The sequence below is a fragment of the Cervus canadensis genome, chromosome 18 (genome assembly GCF_019320065.1).
Source record: "Cervus canadensis isolate Bull #8, Minnesota chromosome 18, ASM1932006v1, whole genome shotgun sequence".
Lineage (NCBI taxonomy): Eukaryota > Metazoa > Chordata > Mammalia > Artiodactyla > Cervidae > Cervus > Cervus canadensis.
This window is the reverse complement of record NC_057403.1, coordinates 11,144,153-11,169,158: the sequence shown is the minus strand read 5'-3', so window position 1 is coordinate 11,169,158 and position 25,006 is coordinate 11,144,153. Positions and strand designations below refer to the sequence as shown.

Genomic DNA, 25,006 nt, shown 5'->3' with positions numbered 1-25,006 from the left:
TGTGTGTGAGGGTGAGAATGAGTGAGGGATTGGAACAACCTCCACTTGCCCAAAGTGCTTCTTCAGTCTCTGGAATATGTAAGAAAAGGCAGGCTATGGAGGGCAGTGACCATGGCGGTGTGTCAGAGCCTCACGCACTTTTCCACACGCTGGGTAAGGCCTGCAGGCCCACACCTATCCTCTGAACCAGGCTCCTCTCCTTTTCCCTGAGAACAGCTCGTCCTTCTCACAACTGGACCTCTGCCCGGTACCAGAGCCAGGTAACCTCAGGCGGACTGGCAAACCAGTCCTCTGTGCCTCTGTTCCCAATGCAATCTATCTCTTACCAGTAGTGACTTTGGAAGAGTCACAACTTCCCTCTGCCTCAGTGACCTCATCACCCGCTGAAGTCTGTGCTTCTACTGAACAGGCTCTGGAGTAATTTTTAAATTTACTTTTAATGGGAGGATAATTGCTTTACAATATCCTGCTGGCTTCTGCCATGGAGTGTTTTTAAAAGCCTAATTCAGGTGATGCCCGTCCTGTGCTCAAACCCTCCACCACTCCCAGCGCCATAAGAAGGGAGGTACAACCTCTCATCTGCCACTCCAGGTGAGGCCTGGCCTCAAGCTTTCTTCCTCACAGAAACAAGCTGGACTCCGGTTCCCTGAATGGTTCTGCTTCAGTTGCATCTCCAAGCCTCACTCACACGGAAAAAGAGAAACGACCCCTGAAGGTCTCGCTGCGCTGGAGCAAGGGTCTCGGGGTAGAGTGACGTGGACAGGCGCCTCTCACCCCTGGCGTTCTTAACTCTCTGTGGAAACAGGCAGGGGAGACCCCGGAGCATGCCTCGCTTACCTGAGGCGACGCGTCCCTCAGCGCAGGCACCGCCAGCCATCGTAACTTCTGGGCGGAGTGAGGCAGTGAGGGTCGAGCTACCGGGTCCCACTCTGCACGGAAACTCCCCGCAGGCGGCGGTGTCCCCGACCCCCAGAACCGCCCAGGTTCAGGTCGCACAGAGCCTCCTCTTGCGCCTCTTGTCCCGTAAGCCCGCTCCCAACACCACAAACCAGACCTTCTGACCAGCTCCACAAACCTCACCGTAACCAAAACGGCCGCCACTTAGGAACCGGGAAGTCCCTCTCCAGGAGGTTCGCGATCAGGGAAAAGCCCCCGACTCGATTTTCAGTGGGTGAACATCTCTGCCCTTATCAGAAATCCTTCTGGGAAACGAAGTGCAAAAGTCTCAAGGAAGGATGCCCAAGAAGCAACTGCGAAAAAGGCAAGCAGCACCCCCAGGAGCACTGGGAAATGACCTGTAGTGCTGGGAAGGGGCTCCAGCCTTCTTAAGGGGGCTGGGACCCACGGGGACGAGGAGTATAAGAGCACTTAAGAATCTAACCTTACTTATCATTGAAGACTTTGGGCATGATCTCAGGCACCTTGAAGCCAACCTACGTGTAAATTCACTGGTGGCAGGAAACAACTAAACATTATCCCATTTCTTCTGAAATGGAGAGTTAAAGTCATTTTTTAAGTTTTGGTCAGGAACCAAAATAAGTCAGCAATGTGGAGTCTCCACTGGCAATGTGGAGGGAGTTTTCACAGGCCTGAGGCAACTGCAGGAGGGAAACGTTCCGTAGAAAAGGCTCTTCCTGTGGTTACCAAACCTCTTTGCACTGCAAGAAACACAGGTTCCATCCCTGGTCTGGGAAGAAACTAAGCCCTTGCACCTCAACTACTGATCCCGCAGCGCTCTACTGATCCACCTCAACTACTGATCCAGCCAGAGGGATGCACCTACAGAGCCTATTTGCAGCAGCTCCTAAAGCCCAGGTGCCTAGACCCTGTGCTCCACAAGAGAAGCCTCCAAAAGGAGAAGCACCAGCACTGCAGCTTAGAGAGTCTGCTCTCTGTGCTACAACCGAAAGAAGCCCGTGAGCAGCAAAAAAAAAAAAAAGACCAACTACAGCCAAAAAAATTTTTTAATGAAAGATGTATTCTGAGAAGTTATTTAACGACATATCTAGAATTATACATTACACAAATACAAAAAATGTTGTACACTTTAAATACATGCAATTTATTCTAAGTCAACTCCACATCCATGACACCATTCTTAAATCAAATATACAAAACTTTTCTTTTTATAATCATTCTGCTATGGTTTATGAACTACATTCTTAAAATTGTTTGTGGCTACTATACCTGTAATGGTACATAAAGAAGACATTGGTGGGCTATTGACAATGTTTCCCAGCTCCAGGGACATTATGTTGGCAACTTGATTTTGGCTATGGTGGGAATATTTACACCACAGAAATTGGCAGGCACTACAAACCAGAGACTAATCTACTATGTAACTGAAAGTCTGGACTTAAGACTGAGGTAGTATATGTTAATAATTCAGATTTATCCTAAACGTGTATAATGTATATGGCCATTGCACTATGCAAAGTATAAAATTGAGAAAAAATTGAGAACATATTCTTTCAGTATTCCAGATTACAATTACATTGAGAAAAGAAGTCACTGACTTTGGTCACCATTGGTGAATGGGTGAAATCTCACAGATGCCTTTGATGTTTGGCTGATCTACCTGTCAAGAAAAAAAAAATACCCAAATCTAACAAAATAAAGGAAGACAAAATATACAAATAGAAATTCATCCAAACAAGATACACAAGTTAAAAAAAAATAGACACATGAAAAAGAAACAAAACTCAAATCAAGAATCCTGAGAGAAATGCAATTAAAATGATTTCACAGTGGGTTTTACAGTCTTCCTTGGAAGTGTCTGCATGCATTCAGTCTTTTTTTTTTTTTTCAGTCTTAATTTTTAAGCTAGGTTGCTCAAGTGTAGGTCCCAAAGAGAGGTGGGTAAGTTCTTGTTAATTAACAATCATTAGCTGGTGACTTACATTTTTCAGGGAGTGGTGGAAGAAAGCAGTGAGGCAAGGGGTGAAGGGGTTAGGAAGAGCCTTGTGCACCAGGCCATGTGAGGGCCACAATTAGCATCTCAGAGTCCCTCACAATTCCCAGAACAGTAAGTGGGTCAACTGCATAACAGGGAAACACGGACACCTGATGTGAGTGTATGAAAAGATGAACAGGGTATCTGAAACCAATCACTGTGTATGGTGGTGAAGCCAGTGCCAAGTCTGCGGTGACACCAACGACCCAGTCTGGAGTGCCTGCTTTAGTGCTGCTGTCCCAGTGAAGAACTTCCCAAACAGGAGTGTTTATAGGAAGGAGATGTGCACTAGGGGGCCCTGGTGGAAATAAAAATGTCAGGTGTGGGTAGTTCATGTGAGTAGTTCACAGCAAATGGAGGCCCTGCTCTGAGAGCCAGAAGAGATGCCAGTTCACATGTGCAGTGTAGAGGAACTGCTCTCATGAAAGGTCTGGCAGTAGTGAGCTCTTGTGGAAGTTTCTCTGCCTCTCTAAGCTGGACACCCCTTCTTTCACAAATGGCAAATAATAATAATAGAATCCCAGCATTAGTTTTGTTGGGTAAATAAGTGTCATTCATGTGAAAGGCATCAATGTTGGATGCCAGAGAAAAAGATACTCCTGTCCATCAGTATGGGGCTGAGGAATGAGCAGGACTCAGGGCAGGAGGATTAAGGAGGGAAGAAATATCAGGATAATCAAGGTGTTCTTTAGTCCCCAAACCTGAGGGTGGAGCGGGGCAGGGGGTGAGGAGTGAAGTGATCAGACTCTTCAAACCCTGAACCAGGCAACCTGACACTGAATCCCAGATCCCTGTTCATTGCTGGGAGATCACAAGCAAATGACACATTCTTTGTCTCAGTTTCCACAAAAGAGAGGATCCATTTGATGCACAGTAACTACATTATTTTTTCCCACCATTACCACCTCAAACAACTCCAACATCACTGCTGTCCACATTTGCTATATTCATAAGGCCCTTTCTCCCATGTGAACTCTGATATTTTCTCAAGTGGCACCTTTGGATAAGACTTATCACAATCTTAGCTCTCATAAAGTTTTTCTGCAATGTGAATTTTCCTATGGATATGGAGAAGCTGTATTTGAGTAAATGATTCCCCAAATTCACTGCACTCAAAGAGGTCTTTCTCCAGTGTGAACTCTCTGATGACGACGAAGGCTTGACTTATCAATAAAAGATTTCCCACATTCACTGCACTCATAAGGTCTTTCTCCAGTGTGAACTCTCCAATGATAATGAAGGCTGGAAATACCAGAAAATAATTTCCCACACTGACAGCACTCATAAGGCCTTTCTCCACTGTGAACTCTCTCATGATGACGAAGGCTGGAGCTACCAGTAAAAGATTTCCCACATTCACTGCATTCATAAGGCCTTTCTCCACTGTGAACTCTCTCATGATACCGGAGCCCAGTCCTAGCAGCAAAAGATCTCCCACATTCACTGCACTTGTAAGGCCTTTCTCCAGTGTGAACTCTCCGATGATAACGAAGGCTGGAGCTACCAGTAAAAGATTTCCAACATTTATTGCACTCATAAGGTCTTTCTCCAGTGTGAACTCTCCGATGATGTCGAAGACTGGAGCTACTAGTAAAAGATTTCTCACATTTATTGCACTCATAAGGCTTTTCTCCAGTGTGAACATTCTTATGGTCACTGAGTTGCTCATTTCGACTAAAGAATTTCCCACATTCGCTGCACTCAAAAGGTCTTTCTCCACTGTGTACTCTCTGATGATTACAAAGCATAGATCTAGTAGTAAAACATTTCCCACATTCATTGCACTCATAAGGCTTTTCTCCAGTGTGAAGTCTCAGATGATAAGAGAGGGATGACCTATTAGTAAGAGATTTCCCACATTCACTGCACTCATAAGGCCTTTCTCCAGTGTGAACTCTTTGATGTGCAAGGCAACTGGATTTATGGGCAAAAAATTTTCCACATTGGCTGCATTGATAAGGTTTTTCTCCAGTGTGAACTCTCTGATGTTCAATTAAGTTGAACTTTTGGGTGAAAGATTTATTACATTGCTTGCATTCATAAGAGTTTTCGCCACTGTGGATTTTCCTATGGGCAGTGAGGTTCTTCCTTAGGCTAAAGGATTTCCCACATTCACTGCAGTCATAAAGCCTTGCTACACAGCGAACTCTCTGATGGGCAAGGAAACGGAATCTGTGGCTAAAAAATTTTCCACATTGGCTGCATTCATAAGGCCTTTCCTCAGTGTGAACTTTCTGGTGTTGAATATGGTTAATTTTTTGGGTGCTGGCTTTCCTATGTTTGCTGAACTCACAAAACCCTTCACTAGCGAGGACTCCCTCATCCTCAACAAGTATGTCTGTGTGGCTGGAAGCTATCTTGCCTTCTTTCCAGCTGTGATGACTTTTTCCACTGTGAAAAACAGCTTCACACTCCTTACTGTTGTTTTGTTTCTCCCTGGTGCTAGTGTCCTGTTGCTGAAGTTCCGTGTTGGCCACAAAGTTGTTTGCTATCTCCATGTTGGGGGAGAGATTTTCTCTTGCATGTATCATGCAGCTCTTCAAAAATGTGGGGCTCCCCATACTAAACTGGAAGGATTTCTGTCCAATGTGCTGTATCTGGTGCTGTTGAATGTTTGCAGTGAAAAAGAATTGTTTCCCGCATGCCTCACATGTGTATGCTTTCTGTCCACTATTATTAATATTTCTTTGCTCTTCAGTCAAATGTGAAATGTCTCTCAAAACTGGGGTACATATCTTACAGGGCTGGACATTCTCAGGAGATGAACCTGCCCTGGGAGTGCTAATCTGTGACACTCCTTCTGCAGATTCGCTCTGTTCAGGTGTCTCTCCATCCCGGGTTCCACACCAAAAACCTGAAAACACAGAAGTGATGGTGAAGTTCTTGTTGACTTTATTGGAGGGAATGACACACAATTGTACACGACACACAAAAGCAGCAGTCCATAAAATTGTGTTCAGGATATGAAGCTGGAGTCAAATTGAGGAAGCAGCTCCTCTCACCATGTCCAGGACACAAAGACTGGATGTGACCCAAGGTGAAAGTCATGTCTACAAATCACTGCTCTATCAATAGCTGTTACCAGGACCACATCTGCTGGTGACCCGTGACTGTTCAGAGGTATACTATAGGAAATCTGACTACAACAGGTAGCTGGTGTTTAAAAGATTAGTTGCCAGGGAGCAACTAAGCCCATCTACTACTACTACCAAGCCTGAGCTCTAGAGCCTGTGAACCCCAACTACTGAGCCAACGTGCACGGAGCCTATGCTTTGCAACAAGATAATCCACAGCAATGAAAAGCACACACACAAGGAACAGTAGCTCCCGCTCATTGCAACTAAAGAAACCCCATGCAAAGCAATGAAGATCCAGTGTACCCAAGAAATAAAAAATAAAAATGAAAACAAAATTATTAAAAAAAAAATGTGTTCAGGGACTTCCCTGGCGACCCATTGGCTGAGATTCTACATTCCCAACATAGTGAGCCTGGGTTCGATCCCTGCTTGGGGAACTAGATACGACATGCTGCAAACTAAAGATCCTGCAAGCTGCAATGAAGATTGAAGATTCCAAGTGCTGCAACTATGAACCAGCACAGCCAAATATGCAAACTACCCAGGAAGCCATAGTGTTATATGGAATTAGACATCCATTAGTTGTAAATGCATAGTAAAAACTCTATCTTCTTGCTGTAGCCCCAGCTAGTGATTGTTTTTCTAACTTCTAAACATTGACAGTACGTCAAAGAGGCTGGGAGTGGTGTGCTCTTCTGCTGGTTTCCATGAGAACCAATGAGTCAACCTCATGTCAGTCCCCCCTAAAGCAGGTCACCTCCCTCTCATCCCCAGTAAAAAAAAAAAAAGAAAAGAAAAAAAAAAAAAAGACTGCTGCCACATCCTGCCTGCTGTCTGTGGACCATGGTAGGTGTATTTCTTCAGGACCTTGCTTTGGGTAAGACCCCCTGTCCACTAAACCACTGCTGTCTCTGGGCTCTTTGGTCTTGAAGCTGGGCAACTGTAAGGTTTTTCAATCTGTGTGTGCGCTCAGCTGCTTCAGTCGTGTCTGACTCTTTGCAACCCTATGGACTGTAGCCCGCCAGGCTCCTCTGCTCATGGAATTTTCCAGGAAAGAATACCGGAGTGAGTTGCCACTCCCTTCTCCAGGAGATCCTGCTAACCTAGGGATCAAACCGGGTGTCCTACATTGGTAGGCATATTCTTTACAGTCTGAGCCACCAGGGAAGCCCTGTTCTTCAATATACACTGCAACTTCAAATGAATGAAATACGAAAATGGTGACTGTTAATAAAGGTGTACCTCAGTATACAAACTTGTGAAAAAGAAAGTGAAAAGGCTCAGGAACAAGAACAAGGTTTGGGGCATTCCTGATGGCCCACTGGTGAAGAATCCACCTTGCAATACATGGAACACCCATTTGATCCCTGGTCTGAGAAGATGCTACATGCCCACACTCTAGAGACTGCAACCCACAAGTGCTGAAACCCTTGAGCCCTACAGCCTGTGCTTGGCAACAAGAGAGCCACCATGAGAAGCCCTCGCACTACAATGAAGGGTAGGCCCTGCTCTTCTCCTAGAGACAGCCCATGTGCAACAACAATGACCAGCCAAAAAAATTAATAAATAAGTCTTAAAAAGACAAACACAAAGCTTGCACCATGGTATATTTTTTCTTGTTTTTTAATTTTTATTGGAGTATAGTTGATTCATAAGTTAAACATATATCCACTCCTTTTATATTTTCATGTAGGTTACTACAGAATACTGAATAAAGTTCCCTGTGTTATACAGTGAGTTATTAGCTATCTATTTTACATTTGATACTGTGTATATGTTAATCCCAGTCTCCCAATTTCTCCCCTGCTTCCCACCCTGTTTCTCCTTTGTAAATAAATTCATCTGTACCAAGGCCTCACATAATTGGTATCATATACTTGTCTTTCTCTGACTTACTTCACTCAATATGACAACACGTAACGCTGCCAATGGCATTATTTCATTATTTTTAATGCCTGAGTAATATTCCATTATATGTATACCACCTGTTCTTTATCCACTCTTCTGTCGATGGACATTTAGGTTGCTTCCATGTCCTGGCTATCGTAAATAGCTCTGCAATGAACAAAGGGAATGGGGTGCAAGCATCTTTTCGAATTATGGTTTTCTCTGAAATATATGCTGAGGAGTAGGGTTAGTGGATCATAGGGTAGTTGTAAACATAGTTCTGTAAGGAACCCCTATGCTGTTCCTCATAATGGTTATACCAATTTACATTCCCACCAACAGAGCAGGAGGGTTCCTGCAGCATGGTATGTTTTACTCTTTCTGCACATGGCTGTACCCCTCAACTAGACATATATATTCAGATACAAGGTGTTTTTTGTTTCATAAAAGTAAAATCATATTTGGTATACAGATGTGTGTGTGTGTATAAGACATCTATGTATCTTCATTTATCAAGCTGCCTTCTTCCTTTAGGGCCTGCTTTATTGTCCCTTGTCTATATGCACCACACAGTCTGGCTCTGGGCCACCACTGGCACCTCAGTCCCTGCAGGGTCCCTCCACCAGGGCAGAGAAACTGCCTGCAGGTTCCCAGGGAACTCTCTGTGCAAGTCAGGAGGCCCCTTTCTGTCCTCCTGCAAGCTGTCTCTGCCTCCAGACAGAGATCAAGTACCTAAAGGTGAGGAGAGGTGGGAGAGGGGCATGGTTCAAGGCCATGGTGTCCCCAGGAATCCAGGAAGATGAAATCAGGGCCACCTGGTTGGGTGGCTTCCTGTCCTGGGGGACCTTCCAGAGGATGTGTTGGCTACAATGCAGAGGGCACAGCCCTGAGGCTGGCTCCCCACACTGGGAATCTGGAGGCAGGGGAATCCCAGGGAGAACTGAGCCCCTCAAAAGTGGGCAAAGCTCCTTTTCTTTCTTGCTCTTCTTGGTGCAGCCTCTGGACCCGATTGGAAGGGGGGTACTCAATTTTGTGACCTGGGGGTGCACACCTGGGTGGGAGCCAGGACCACAGTGGTGAAAAGGCAGGGCTCAGCTTAGGGCAAACACTCTGAATTTTGTGTCTAGGATCCAGTCACTACTCCACAGCCTGAGTGAGGGAGGGGGATACTGCCTATGGAATGAGAGAGGGGTCTCAGTCTAGGAGTCCTTCCTAAATAGCCCTCCTGGGGAACCACCAATGCCAGATGTCTCTGGGAGTCTGCAGCGGCCCCATTCCCCACTCTGTACCCCACCTGGTTCACCTCCTTTCTCATCGTCCCCTCTGAGGGGGAAGGGGGCCAGGGAGGAAAAGTCCTCATCAAGCTCCATGTGGAAGAGGGGAGCAGGAAGAGTTTCAGTGGACTAACCTTCATGGGGTTCCCCCTACATCCCTGGGCTCTGGTCCACCTGAAAAGCCCAAACAAGAACCAAGAGGCCCACAGTGATCCCGAACCCCTGTCCAGGTCTTCTCCCATTCAGGGGTGTCTGGAAAAGAAATCCCAAGAAGCAGGGAAACCCAAGGAGGTAAAGAGCTGTTGAAGACCAACAGTCAACAGTTACAGAAAGGAACAGATGAAAATCACTTGGGGGACTTCCCTGGTGGTCCAGTGGTTAAGGCTCCACACTTCCACTGCAGAGGGCATAGGTTCAATCCCTGGTGAGGGGACTAAGATCCCACTTTAAGGTCAAAATATAGAGGGGAAAGAAAGAAAATCACTTGTAAGAGAGTAAAGGGGGTCACAACCCCTTACAATGTAACTGGTGGGATCACTGCCACTTCCCTGGAAGAATCAACTCACAGGGGGACAGGCTGTGTGCTGACTGGGTAGGTGTGTGTATTGTGGGGGGTCTTTCCTAAACTTTTTTCTTGTTGACCTTGTTGAATTCAGGACACAGTACCTCAAAAATTGGCCCCTTGGCATACTGGATAACTCAAGCTCAAAGAGGTGAAAAAAACCCATTGAATTAGGGAAGTTCACTCTGACTTCCCCCCATTCCTACCTCCCATCACCCCTACATCTTGCTTCCCTAAAAGTAGATAAATTTCCCAGGTGAAAGGTCCTTCTCTGTATAGCGGGTACATTCTAACCACTAGAGACAAAGAATTCACAGTGGAGAAAACCATTAACATACCTTGTTACTTTTTCACCAATTTACTACCTATAGCCAAAACCCCTAGTTTTTGTCATTTTTAAAACAGTTAATTTTTTTGGTCTAAATGTATAAAACAAACCTTGCCACTCTTGTCAGTTCTTCAGGTTTTCATTCTCATGTGAAGGCAGTGATGTATGTATAAAAATTCAGTAACATTTATATGCTTTTCTCCTGTTTAATTTTAGTTTAATTTTAGTTTAATTTTCAGACCTAACCATGTTCTGACCCAACTTCACAATCATTTCTGCCCATTTTTTGTGTGTGTAAAACACATTCATACCATTCAACTCAAGCAAAAGGGAAGCTGGGTATTCAGAAAAAGAGGAAACTGGATTGGAGAGAACTTACCCAGTTTCTACTACAATTCCTCAGTTTGATCACCAGACACTCATTTATTATTTTACCTATACATTCAGCACTTTCAGCCCTTTTTACTGGGACAACTGTAAACCACCTCCACTTATTAGGTCTCAAGTTAAATGGTAGCCCTTCTGTTCTTAGTCTATGCTGAGACAAGAAGTATGTAAACAAAATGATGTTATTTCTCACCATTCCTCCCTATATATAGCTACAGAATGGGACACAATGAAACAATGCCTACAGCAGAAAAGAAAATCACAAACCATAATTTCTATATACAGCAAACATGTCAACAAACTTGTCATTCAAGAATGGATGCAACAAAATGATTGGAAGTGAGAAAATTAATTCAAAATTAACACATATAAAGGAAAGCTAAGGTTCTATTTAAAGACAGTGGAAAGGGGACTATAATTCCAGTTCAAGAATCACTGGTGATAGAAAGGAATGATGATTTGAGAAATACATCTGAATCTTGACACACATGTCATTAACTGTGTAAGGTATGAACAATATTTGCCTAGAGATTTAGAATGAAAGAATTCTTATGCATAGCTGGAAGAACATATATTCCTATGGGACAAATGAATCAATACTTGATACTCCTTGTAATGTCTAGAAGTATTTATAATTGTGCTGTAATGTGTTAAAATTTTTAGTTTAATAAACAAACTGAATTTGAAATAATAAAATTTAAAATTGTTTTAAGGAGAAGATAAAAAACAAGGGGTAGGAAAAGAAATCCACAAAAATAACAAGATATATTTAAACCCAAATATATCAACTATTACAGTAACTGGTTTGAAATAAACATTCAAAGTAGTGGGTAAATACTTTTTGATAGCTGTAAACGTCCTTGGAAAAGGATTTGATTTTCATCAAGTGATGTTCAAGAGCATGTTTTGAATTTCTATTCAAAGAACAACTAATGTTGCATAGGCGACTCAAACACCTACAGCTACAGATGCTACAAATACACATGACCGCCTGACAAGTCCTCCTATAAAGTCTCATCTAATCATGGCAGGCTGAAGGAAAACAAGGCCATGAAAAATTCAACTACCCAAATACCCATCATGGGGTCAGGAGTAGGCCTGCCTATTTTGTGTCTCAAAATTTAAATATAAGAAACTGAGGTAAGACAGAGGTAGGATCCAACAGTTATTTCATTTATATATACATTTGAAAACAGTCATTACAAAAGTAGAATATGCTCTTGTATCATAATGTTGAGAATGAATTAAAACTGGCAGGAGGAAACCATTTTCAGAGGTACACACAAGTATCACAAAGTTAAAATGTACATTTTAAAATATGTGCAGTTGATTCTAAGTCAACTCCACATTCATTAAATGATTTTTAAAACAAATATGCAAAACCTATCTCTTTAAAAAATCATCCTGGGGCTTCCCTGGTGGTCAAGTGGTTAAGAATCTGCCTGCCAATTCAGGAGACACAAGTTCAATTCCTAGCCCGGTAAGATCCCACATGCCATGGGGAAACTAAGCCCGTGCACAAAAACTGCTAAGCCAGCCCTCTAGAGCGCACAGGCCACAACTACTGAAACCCGTGTGCTCTAGGCCCTGCAAGCTGCAACTACCAAAGGCCACACTCTCTAGAGACAGTGCTCCACAAGAGAAGCCACTGCAATGAGAAGCCTGTACACAGCAACAAGAGTAGCTCCCACTGAATGCAACTAGAGAAAGCCTGTGTGCAAGGAAGATACAGCACAGACAAAAATAAATTTTTAAAAAATCATTCTACTATGGCTTTATTAGCTACATTCTTAAGTGGCTGTATCTGTATGATAGAAAAACACACACACACAATGGTGGGCTACTGGCAATGCTTCCCAACTCCATGTTCAGTGATATTATGTTCTCAGTGTGACTACTGGCTATGATGAGAGTATATACACCAGGAAAATTGGCAAACACTACAAATCATGGCTTAATTTACTATATGATTCAATGTCTGGACTTAAGATTGAGGTAGCATATGTTAACAAGGCAGATTTATTTAAACCCTTTATAATGTATGGGGCCATTACAGTATGCATAGTAAAAAAAAAAGTGAGGAAAACAAAAAAACACTCATTTAGTACTCTAAATTACAATTCCATGCAGAAGTCATTCACATTATTGGTGAATGAATGAAATATCACAAATGTCTTTGTTTCCCCAACCCCATATTTGTCAAGGAAAGAGAAAATGGCCAAATCATACAAAATAAAATACACGAAAGAACAGAAATTTAACCAAACAAGAGATACAGGTACAAAACAGACACATGGAGAGAAAAAAAAAAGCTCAACATTAATAATTCTGAAGGAAATGTGATTTAAATTATGATTCTAAATGAGGTTTTACAGTCTTCATTAAAGGGTTTGGCCTGAATTCAGTCTTAGTTTTTTTTTTTCTTTTTTTTTTCAAGTCTTAGTTTTTAAGATAGGTAGGTCAAGTGTGATGATGGGTAAAGGGGTTAGGAAGAGAAACCTTGGGGACCAGGCCTTGTGAGGCCCACAGAAGACATTCTTAGTCATTCAGTGTCCCTCACACTGTCCAGAATGGTGAGCGGGTAAACCACGTGATGGGGAAACAAGGACAATGATCCTTTCCAGGCTGGTTGGTTTCACGCTGCTGTCCCTGAGAAGAATTTATCTCAGGAGGACGCTTGCAGGAAGGAGATGTACACTGGGAGAGGCAGAGCTCAGAGCCCTGTCGGGTGTGGACAGTCCCTGCTCCTAGGGACAGAAGAGAAGCCAGTGGCCATGTGCAGTGTAGAAGAATCATACATATGAATGGTCTGGCAGTAGTGAGCTGTTATGGAAGTCCCTCTACCTCTCTAAGTGAGACACCTCAAATGGCAATAATGTTGAATGCCACAGAAAAGAAACTACTGTTCATCAGAAAGGGACTGGGGTATGAGCAGAGATATTCTGGTGGGGATGGAGCAGGGCAGAAGTATGAGGATGGATAAGGTGTTCTTTCAGTCCTCAAAATGGACGGGGTGGGTGGAAGAGGACTGAGGTGAACAGACGGCCCATGTCCTGAACAAGGCAGCCTGGCACTGAATCCATATCCTGTCCATTGCTGGGAGATCACAAATAGATGACACATCATTTCTATGCTCAGTTTCCTCCCTAGAAAGCGGCCATTTGCTGCACAGTGACTGCACAAGTACTTCCCACCCTGTTACCACCTCAAACTCCGCCAACGTCAGTACCATATGTATTTGATATACTCAGGAGGCCCCTTACAGTATGAAACTTTTAGATGTTTAAACAAGTGGAATTTGTCAATGAAGGATTTATCACATTCCTTCACTCAAAGGCTTTTCTTCAGTGAGGATTTTCCCATGGATATGCAGAAGCCGTCTCTGGCTAAAGGATTATCCAGATTTACTTCACTCAAAAGTCCTTTCAACAGTGTGACCTCTCTGATGATGACGAAGGCTTGACCTAGCAGGAAAAGATTTCCCACATTTACTACAGTCATACGGTTTTTCTCCACTGTGAACATTCATATGAGCACTGAGTTGTTCATTTCGGCTGAAGAATTTCCCACATTCACTGCACTCGAAAGGTCTTTCTCCACTGTGTACTCTCTGATGGTTACAAAGGATCCACTTACTAGTAAAAGATTTCCCACATTCAGTGCACTCAAAAGGCCTTTCTCCAGTGTGAACTTTCAGATGAGAATAGAGGGCAGACCTAGTAATAAAATATTTCCCACATTCACTGCATTTATAAGGCCTTTCCCCACTATGAACTCTCTGATGTACAGATAAACTAGATTTGCTGACAAGAAACTTTCCACATTGGTTGCACTGATAAGGCTTTTCTCCAGTGTGAACTCTCTGATGTTCAATTAAGTTGCCCTTTCGGGTAAAAGATTTATCACATTTCTTGCACTCAAAAGGCTTTTCTCCAGTGTGGATTTTTCTATGGGCAATGAGGTATTTCCTTCGGCTAAAGGATTTCCCACACTCACTACAATCATAAAACGTTCCTCCACAGTTAAATCTCTGATGTGCAAGGAAACCGGACTTGTGGGTAAAACATTTTCCACAACGGCTGCATTCAAAAGACCTTTCTCCAGTGTGAACTTTCTGGTGCTGAGTAACACTATTTCTTTGGGTGCCAGCATTCCTAACTTTGTTGGACTCACAAGACCTTTCAGCAGTGAGAATTCTCTCATTCTGAACAAGTATGTCTGTGTGGCTGGAGGCCATCTTGCCTTCTCCCCAGTTCTGATGGCTTCTGTCACTGTGAAAAACAGCTTCACACTCCTTACTGTTGTTCAGTTTCTTCCTGGTATTAGTGGCCTGTGGCTGAACTACCATGTTGGCCTTGAAGTCATTCCCAATCTCCATGTTGGTAGAGAGATTCCCTGTTGCATGGATTGTGCAGCTTTTCAAAAATGAGGATCTCACCATATCATACTGAAAGTGTTTCTCTCTAATGTATTGCTTCTGGTGCTGTTGAATGTTTGCAGTAAAACAGAATTCTTTCCCACATGCCCTACATGAGTATGCTTTCTGTGTCCTATTTGTTCCTTCGACTTCAGCCAAATGCAAAATGTCTCTCAAGACTGGGACACATATCTTACAGGGCTGGGCCTTTTCAGGGGACAAAATGGCCCTTGGGGTCCTAATCTGTGAGACTCCTTCTGCAGATTCACTCTGTTCAGAAGGTGTCTCTTCATCCTGGACTCCACGCCAAGAACCTGAAAACAAACAAGTGATGGTGAAGTTCTGGTTAACTTTCTTGAAGGGAATGACACCATCACAATTGTACATCTGCCACATGAAAGAAGCAGTCCATACAATCATGTTCAGGACATGAAGTTGGAGTCAAATTGAGAAAGCAGCTGTTCTCATCAAGCACAGGACATAAGGACTGGATGTGACCCAAGGTGAAAGGCATGCTTTACAATTCACTCCTCTGTTAATGGCTTTTACCAAGACCATATCTGCCAGTGGCTGGGGACACTGTGCAGAAGTATACTGAACATGAGAGCCCCAGAATATCTGGCTGCAACAAGTGGCTGGTGTTCAAGAAACAGTAAAGCATGCATGCAAGTTTAAGGACATAAAAAATTCTGTCAGTAAGTACCACAAGGAAAACAAGTGTGAAGCCCACATGAGATAAGTGGTTTATAGAGGAGAGAAGCAATGAAACCCAGGCTAGAGTCAGACTAAAAATGGGAAGTAGCAGGAACGACAAGCTTGCAGAATGTCAGGAATAGAGAAAGATGAGAGAAGTCATTTGTAGCCACTTGCTATAGCACTACAACACTAGTCAAGGGATGGAAGTCATATCTTCCTGGTATGACTTGAATACAGATCTGATATCAAGCCCTTCCCCCCTTGCCATTCATCTTGGTCAGAGAATCTCCAAGCTCTTTTGCTGAGACCAGAGTCATGTCCAACCTGTGAAGCCCAAAGGACTCCCATTCCCGGTTGAATAACAACATGGGTTACAAATGATACAAGTCCTAACTGATACAAGTCCTAACTGCAATCTAGTTAAAACTACAACCACTATGCTGTACATTATATCCTCAGGACCTATTCACCTTAAAACTAGAAGTCTGTAACTTCCAACACCCTTCAGACATTTCACCTACCCTACTTCCCTCACTCTGGCAATCACTAATCCTTTGTCTATATCAGAGTTTGGTGGTAGTGCTGTTTGAAAGATTCATTGTATATGTATCATCACATACTACAAATAAACACAGAACATGGATTACAAAAGATTGGATCCTCTCGTACATGGCTGTTTTTCAATAAATTTACACGGCATTACATGATCTGTACTTAGATGAATCTACAAGTGTGAAAATTTCAGAATCAGTGGTTTCAGAATCCACAGATATCAGTATTAGCACGTATGCTGGGACCAAAGCTCTGAAGAAACAGGAAGAACTTATCTGTCTTTCTCTGACCTATTTCACTCAGCATAATGCCCTCAAGGTCCTTCCATGTGGTTGCAAATGGCAATACTGCCTTCGTTTCCATCTATTCGATAGGGTAAAATAATGCCACAATAAACATGGGGTACAGGTATCTTTTTGATAGGATGATTTCACTCCCTCTGGATAAATATGCAGAGTTGGAATTGCTGGATCATACTGTAGTTCCTTATTTAATATTGTAGGGATTCTCCATGCTCTATTCTACAGTGCCTGCAACAATGTACATTCACCCCAAGTGTGCACAAGATGTCCCCTTACTTCACATCTTCCTCAGCATTATTTCTTGTCTTTTCCTAATAGACATCATAACAGGTGAGAGGTATCTGTGAGGTATCTCAATGCTGTTTTAATTTTGCATTTTCCTAGCCATTAATGACATTGAGCTTTTTTTATGTACAAGGTTCCCATTTGCATGTCTTATTTGGAGAAATGTCTTCTCAGCTCTAACAGATACTAGCTTATTTGAACTGGTCCATAGCAGTGAAAGCCCAGAGTCCTATCCACTAGGCAACCACAGAACTTCAGTAAGGATATTTTTAAATTATGAGGTAGGAATTCCCTGGTGTTTCAGGGGCTAGGACCCCACACTTTCACTGCCAGGGACCCAGGTTCAATGCCTGGTCAGGGAACTAAGATCCCGTAAGACTGACAGAGCAGGGTGGGTGGGGGGGTGCAGGATATATATATATAAACTACCCACGAAGTCATACAGCATTATATGGGAGGAGTCTTAAATTATTTCTAAACACATAATGCAAATTTTAGCATAACTAAATTTTAAAAAAGAAGCAAATAGGGCTGATAAACTAATAAAGGTGAGAAAATAAAATCATACAAAATGCTCAATTAACACCACAGAAAGAAAGAGTGGTAGACTAACAAATGAACAAAGAACAAGGGCAGGGCTTTCCTGGTGGCTCAGGGGTAAAGATTCCGCCTGCCAATGCTGAAGACTTGGGTTCAATCCTTGGTCTGGGAAGCTGCCATATGGGGTGAGGCAACTAAGCCTGTGAGTCACAACTAGTAAGCCTGTGCTCTAGAGCCCAGGAGCTGCAACTACTGAAGCCCAAATGTTCTAAAGCCTGTGCTCCTCAACAAGAGATGCCACCACAGTGAGAAGTCCAAGCACCTCAACTAGAGAGTAACTCCACTTGCCGCAACTAAAGAGAAGTATACACATCAATAAAGACCCAGCAAAATAAACAAATAGCCAACCAGATTTCACTTAAGCAAGGCTATCATGAGTAAAGAAAATGACACAGTGACAAAGGGGTCAACTTCCCCAAATCATCAATTGACGGGATATATGGACTTCTATAGACTACTAGTCTACTCCATCTAACAGCAGAATAGTCTTAATCTGACATGAAACAGTCACAAGACAGAGCATGTCATGGGCCGGAAAACACACCCTAGCAAATTTCAAACAACAGAATTCATACAATGTCTATTCTCAGAGCATGGTGAAATTATACTAGAACCAATAACAAAAAGATAGCTGGAAAATCACACAATACTGAGAAATTAATCCAAATAAAACATGGGTCAAAGAAGAAATATTAAGATTAATTTTTAAGTATTTTGAAATAAACACAACACTTCTTGAAATATGTGTATGCAGTGAAGGCAGTGTTTTAGGGCAATATATAGCATTGAATGCATGTATTAGAAAAGAAGAAAGGTCTAATAGCCATCATCTTAGGAAACTAGAAAAGGAGAAAATTAAATCCAAAGGAAGAAGAAAAGAAATAACTTAAAAAATCAATAAAGAAAAACCAACAAAGTCAAAGCTGGTTCCTTAAAATGGACATTAAAGGATAATAATGAAATAAATGGGAATCTCCAAGATCATAAATGTGATAACTTAAATGAAATGGACAGTTTCTTGAAAAATACAGTCTACCAAAACCAACAGAAACATATACGTTCTAAATAGGTATATATCTGTTAAAGTAGCTGAATCAATAAGGAATAACCTTCCAAAACAGAATGCAACTGGCCCAGATTGGTTAACTGGTGAAATATGACAAACACTTCAGGAAGATACACAATTCTCTATGACGACTTTCAGAAGACAAAAACAAAAGGACTGCTCCTAACTAATTCTGTGAGGCCAACATTAACACCAGACCAAAGACACGAAGAATAAAGTATAGGTTTCAGGAAAAAAAAAAAGAATAAAGTATACACCAATATCGCTCATGAACACAGATGCAAAAATACAAAGTTATCACTGAATTGACTCAAAAACTACATAAAAAGAATTACACATCATGACCAAGTGGGATTAAGGAATGGTATGTAAGACGTATTTCACACATTACTACGATAACTACAGCACGCTAATAACATAAAAACAGATATATACTCCAGTGAAACAGAATAGAGACTTGAGATTCTATATATCAACCCTCATAACGTGTGATCCAATAATTACTGACAAGACCAATACCATTCAATGAGGAGAGTCTTTTCAACAAATAGGTTGTTAGGTACTTCTCTGGTGGCTCAGGCAGTATAGTGTCTGCCTACAATTTGGGAGACCCGGGTTCAATCCCTGGGTAGGAAAGATCTCCTGGAGAAGGAAATGGCAACCCACTCCAGCATTCTAGCCTGGAAAATCCCATGGACGGAGAAGCCTGGTAGGCTATAGTCCACGGGGTTGCAAAGAGTTGGACACGACTGAGCAAGCTCACTTTCACTTTCTTTTCAACAAATAAGAGTTGTTAAAACTGGATACCCACATGTACAAGAAGAAGTTAGTGTCTTACTTAATACCATATGGGCTTCCCTGGTAGCTCAGTTGGTAAAGAATCTGCCCGCAATGTAGGAGACCCCGGTTCGACTCCTGGGTCGGGAGGATCCCCTGGAGAAGGGATAAACTACCCACTCCAGTATTCTTGGGCTTCCCTGGTGGCTCAGTCGGTAAGACCTGGGTTGGGAAGATCCCCTAGAGAAGGGAACGGCTGGCTACCCACTCCAGTCTGGTCTGGAGGATTCCATGGACAGAAGAGCCTGGCAGGTGACAGTTCTTGGGGTCGCTAAAATTACAAAATTTTGAGGTGGGGGAAAAAAAGGGAAAACTTTCAAAATGTTGGATCCAGCCATGATTCCTTGCCTATGACAATAAAGGCAAAAGCAACAAAAGAAAAAATAGTCAAACTGGGCTTCAAAGCAATGAACAATTTCCATTTTATATGTTAACTTGTATCATGTGCCTGTGTGCCAAGTTGCTTCAGTCATATCTGACTCTGTGTGACCCTATGGACTGTAGCCCGCCAGGCTCCTCTGTCCATGAAATTCTCCAGGAAAGAATACTAAATTGGGTTGCTATGCCCTCCTCCAGGGGATCTTTCCAACTCAGAGATATGTCTCCTGTGGCTCCTGCATTGCAGGCGGATTCTTTACCATCATGTGTGTGTTAGTCGCTCAGTCGTGTCCGACTCTTCGCGACCCCATGGACTGTAGCCCACCACGCTCCTTTGTCCATGGGATTCTCCAGGCAAGAATACTGGAGTGGGTTGCCATTTCCTTCTCCACTTTACCATTGAGCCACCAGGAAAGCCCAACTTATATTACATAATGTGGCAACTGTACCTCAAGAAAGCTGGAGCAAAAACAAAAAAACTGAAAAACTTGTACATTAACAGACACTATAAACATCGCAGAAAAAATCGGGAGAAAACATTTCAAAAACATGTATACCAAAAAGAATACATGTTGTAGAACAGTAGTCTACAACAACCAAAAAAAAACCTGATTAAGAAATGGAAAAAGGAGTTGAATAGATATCTTTCTAAAGATAAACAAATGGCCAGTAAACACACTTAGGGAAAAAAAATCAAAAAGTTACACAAAATAGCAAATGCCAGTGCAGATATAGAGAAATCAGAACCTTGAAAAAGTTTTGCATAAACATCTCAAGGTCTGTTTCAGTACTGACCACGTCAGTGACAACAGTCTGTTGTACAGTCAGCAACAAAAACATGTCAGGTACAGGAATGGAGCAAAACATGCACACCATGCATTTAAACAGATACCCAGACAAAGAGAGGGCAAGCAAGGAGGGATCTATCAGTTGGACAGCAAAACTACTAACCCTGACAGTCTCCCAAGGAAACAGAAATAAAGGCAAAAATAAACAAATGGGACCTAATCAAACTTACAAGCATTTATTTGCACAACAAAGGAAACCAAAAACAAAATGAAGAGAACATACTAGCTGGAAGAAAATGATGCAATTGATAAGGGCTTAATTTCCAAAATATATAAACAGCAATATAACTCAATAACAAGAAAACAACCAATGCACTGGGAGAAAGGGCAGAAGACCTAAACAGACTTTTGTCCAAAGAATACACACAGATGGCCAATACACACATGAAATGACGCTCGATCATTGCTAATTATCAGTGAAATGCAAATCAAAACTACAATTAGGTACCACTGAAAAACTGTCAGAATGGCCAAAATTAAAAAGTCTACAATTAACAAACGTTGATGATGGTGTGGAGAAAAGGGAAGTCTCTTACACTGTTTGTAGGAATGTAAATTAATGCAGCTATTATGGAAAAATGTATGGAGGTTCCTCAAAAAACAAACTAGTTGTCACATGATCCAGCAATTCCACTTCTGGTAATATACCCAGAAAAAACTATAATTTGAAAAGATACATTCACCCAAATGTTCATAGCAGCCCTATTCACATTAGCCAAGACATGGAAACAACCTAAATATCCTAAGACATGGAAATAACCTAAGGTAAGACATTGAAATAAACTAAGATAAATGGATAAAAATGTGGTACATATACACAATGGAATATTACTGAGCCATAAAAAAGAATTAAATAATGCCATTTGCAGCATCATGCATGGACCTAGGCATTATCATTCTAAAAGTGAAATGGGCAAAAAGTAAAAACAAAAATACCATATGGTATCATTTATATGTGGAATCTAAAATATGACATAAATGAACACATCTAAGAAACAGACTTACAGACACAGAGAACAGAGTTGTGATTTATAAGTGGGAGGCAGGTGGGTGAGGGAAGTATTAGGAGTTCGAGATTAGCAAATGCAAACTAGTACATACAGGATGGATAAAGCACAAGGTCCTACTCTATAGCACAGGAAACTATAGTCAATATCTTGTGATATACCATAAGGAAAAAGAATATATATATATATACATATATATATATATGTATAACTGAGTCACTTCCCTGTACAGGAGAAATTAACACAAAATTAAAGATTGTATTGAACACAACATTGCAATAAACTTAAAAACAACAAAAGATTACTGACCTTGAATCCTTAGCAGCAACTTTGGAGCTACCAGTGTTGGGATGTACTCTGGCCTTGCCATAATAATCTCAACACATAACCAAACAATTTAGCAAAAAAGTAATGGGGACTCCCCTGGTGGTCCAGTAGTTCAGAATCCGTCTTGTAATGCAGGGGACATGGGTTGAATTCCTGGTCTGGGAACTAGCTCCCACAGTGAAGGGCAAGTAAGCCAGAGAGCTCTGGAGTCTGTACACACCACAATTAGAGAGAAGACGGCACGCCTCAAGGAAAGAACCCCCTTGCAACAATGAAGATACCACCTGCTGCAACTAAGACCCAAGGAAGAAGAAGTCAAACAGAGAAATAAATTAAAAACAGAGTCCACTGTCCAGTTGTCACAAGGACAGACCTGTCCCTGGGAAAAAGGAGAAAGGCAGAGCCTAGCTCAGAGGAAGGAGGTGAGTGTGCAGGCCTTACCCAGCATGCATACAAGTGCAAAGTTCTCCAGCATGACATCAAGGTACAGGTGTATCTGAACCTCATCAAGAAGACACCATTCCTCCCAGGAGAAGTACACGGCCACATCCTCAAAGGTCACACTACCCTGGTATAACAGGGACAAATAAAACCATCAACAGTCTCATTCTTGAAAACCCACCATCCATCTTCCCACACATCTCCCCCACTGCCCAGTCAGATGGAGCCTCCAAAGACCTGGGTGCAAGAACCTTCCTCCTTTGACCTGAACCTTCAGAAAACAGAGGCAGTCATTTGAAGCTGACATCCTGCTCTTGCCTGTTGTTCACCCACGCCAGAAAACAATCAGACCTGCAATGACCTAAACCACCTCAGACTCACCTCAAAGCCCTTCCAGGTACTGGTACCGATTGAAGGAGAAACTTCCACACTGCCTCCAGAGAACCCCGCCTGCTCTCATGACCCCAAGAATATGGTTCTCCAAAGTCCCCAAACCGAAGAGTGGCAGAATAGCAGGTGAAGAGCCCCTTAAATGCACTTCAAATGAAGAGAATGTGGGGTTTGTGGCGGGGGGCGGGGGGGTGTTTAGAATAAGTGAGGGGCTGGGAAAAGCTCCATTTACCAAAAGTGCTTCTGCAGCCTAGCAATCTGTGACACTGGCCCGCCAAGGAAGAAAGTGACGCTGGAGGTGTTTCAGCGGTTCAGGCGTTCCCTGGCCCTTTGGCCGTACCAGAGCCAGGTGACTGACTAACGTCTCCTCTGTGACACTGTCCCCAGTGATACCCTTTTTTCACAGCTGTGCCCAAGGAAAACCCACGACTTCGCTCCGCCTCAAAGTCCTTATTTCCCCCTACACTCTGCTCTTCCAGTCAACGGGTTTCGGAGAATGTTTAAAAGCCTGACCCAGACCCTGTCCTTCAGGTGCTCAAAACTCTCCACCACAGCCAGGGCCCTAAGAAAAAAGGTACCAACCCTCATCTACCACTCCAGGTGCAGCCTGGGCTCAAACCTTGTCCCCCACAGAAACAGGATGGACTCCAGGTTCCCCAATGCTCCCGCTTCAGGTGCATCTCCAAGTCTCATTCACACCTCATAACACTGGTCATCAGAAACAGGAACACCACTCCTGAAGGCCTCACTGCCCTGGACCAGCAGCTCTCACTCGGGGAGTTCATATTCGGATGGGGAATCGGCCAGGGAAGAAGCCGGAGCACGCGGCCTTTACCTCAGCTGGTTCCCTCAGCGCAGCAGAAGAGACACTCCAAGGACTCATTCGGATTCCGCCGGGTTACTCCCGGAAGCCGGCGGTGGGCCAGACCCTAAGACCCGCTACTGTCCAGTGAGCACAGAGCCTCCTCTTCCTTCTTGGCCCTTCACCTCGCTCCCAACACCAGACACCAGGACTTCTGACCGGCCACAGACTCTACAGCAATCAAAATGTCTGCCGGGAATACACCAGAAGTCCCACTGGCGGATGTTCGGTCTCCGGGGAATGCCCCGCTTCTGCACGTTCATTGGATGACCGTAGCTTAGCGCAAAGTCTTCTGGGTAATGTAGTGCCAAGGTCTCAAGCAAGGGACACCCCCCTCCCCCCGCCCCCACACACACCCCAACACACACAGGAAGACTGGGAAGAAAAGCGAAACTGCTGGGGGAGAATCGCCGAAATCCTACCTGTTGTGGGGGAGGTGTTTCATCCTTTATAGGTGGGCGGAGGATCCAATGAGGGAGGAAGAGCTTAAGAGAATTTGTCTTGAATACTTGTGATCACTGAAGTGTTTCCACAGGGTCTCAGGTTACTTCCCCAGTGGCTCAGTGGTTAAAAAATGCAGAAGCTGTAGGAGACTCAGGTTCGATCCCTGGGTCCGGAAGACACCCTGGAGAAGGGAATGGCTCCCCACCCCAGTATTCTTGTCTGGAGAATCCCATGGACAGAGGAGCCTGGAGGGCTACAGTCCACAGTGTCACAGAGTCGGACAGGACCGAAGCGACTTAGCATACATACATAAAACTCCTTAAAGCCAACTCAAGCCGACATCCAGCAGAAACTGGAAGCAAATAAGCTATCCTATTTCTGTTGAAAGCCATGCAGTCTTAAGTGTTATTTCAGGGAATTCCCTGGTGGTTCAGTGATTAGCACTTGGTGTGTTCCCAGCCATGGGTCTGGGTTCAACCACTGGTCCAAATGAAGATCCACCAAGCGCCTTTGCGCAGCCAGGGGGAAAAGTCATTTTGTTAGCTTTGGTCAGGACACTAAAAATGTCAGACAGGACCCCTTAGGGAGCAAGCAAGGGACCTGTTGCTCATTTTTCTCCCTAATGTGAAGAAAAAAAGAAATACTGATGTATAATCAGGCCACCCAAAAGAGATCTCTGAATATCCCTTGGCCCAGTCAGTCTTATTCAACTAGTCCCTACTCACGTGAAGCACCTTCCTGCTCAATGCTAAGCCCGAATCAGTAATGACTACCCTGTTGATATGGCCCCAGTTTGTGATTGTTCTAATCTTTAGATCATAACTTTACATTGACAGTGTAACAAGGAGGCTGTGAAAGGCATACTCTTCTGCTGGTTTCTCTAATAACTCATGAACCAATTGTGTCACAATTCTCTCTAAATCTGGTAATCTCCTCTGGAGTAAAACAGACTGCTACCACATCCTGCTTGCTGTGTCTGGACCACAGGGCTGTCTCTCCTGGACCTTGCTTTGGCTGAGTTAAGATCCCCAAACCATTCAACTATTGATGTCTCTGGGCCCTTTCTTTGGTCTTTGGGATGCACAA

General features: G+C 43.2%; 1 protein-coding gene across 2 annotated transcripts; it reads right to left on the bottom strand.

Annotated features, from left to right (window-relative positions):
* Nucleotides 1–1,946: 1,946 nt before the first annotated feature.
* LOC122421104 (zinc finger protein 211-like) lies at nucleotides 1,947–24,115 on the bottom strand. Of its 2 annotated transcripts, XM_043436905.1 has the most exons (3): nucleotides 23,450–23,725; nucleotides 22,225–22,351; nucleotides 1,947–5,807 (listed from the first exon to the last, which is right to left on the bottom strand). In XM_043436905.1, exons 1-3 carry the CDS (start codon nucleotides 23,495–23,497, stop codon nucleotides 4,066–4,068), a joined length of 1,917 nt encoding a protein of 638 aa, XP_043292840.1. In that variant the 5' UTR covers nucleotides 23,498–23,725; the 3' UTR covers nucleotides 1,947–4,065. The 2 variants fall into 2 exon arrangements, 1 of the variants encoding a protein (XP_043292840.1); XR_006263442.1 differs by lacking the exon at nucleotides 22,225–22,351 and having other exon boundaries at nucleotides 5,671–5,807; nucleotides 23,450–24,115.
* Nucleotides 24,116–25,006: the final 891 nt, after the last annotated feature.

What these genes read in the sequence shown, in the direction of transcription:
- LOC122421104 (XM_043436905.1), bottom strand. Translation starts at nt 23,497, where the DNA reads ATGAGTCCTTGGAGTGTCTCTTCTGCTGCGCTGAGGGAACCAGCTGAG. An exon ending in CGCTGAGGGAACCAGCTGAG is followed by an intron (nt 22,352 to 23,449) that starts GTAAAGGCCGCG and finishes CTGTTATACCAG; the next exon opens with GGTAGTGTGACCTTTGAGGA. An exon ending in TGCACTTGTATGCATGCTGG is followed by an intron (nt 5,808 to 22,224) that starts GTAAGGCCTGCA and finishes CTGTGTTTTCAG; the next exon opens with GTTTTTGGTGTGGAACCCGG.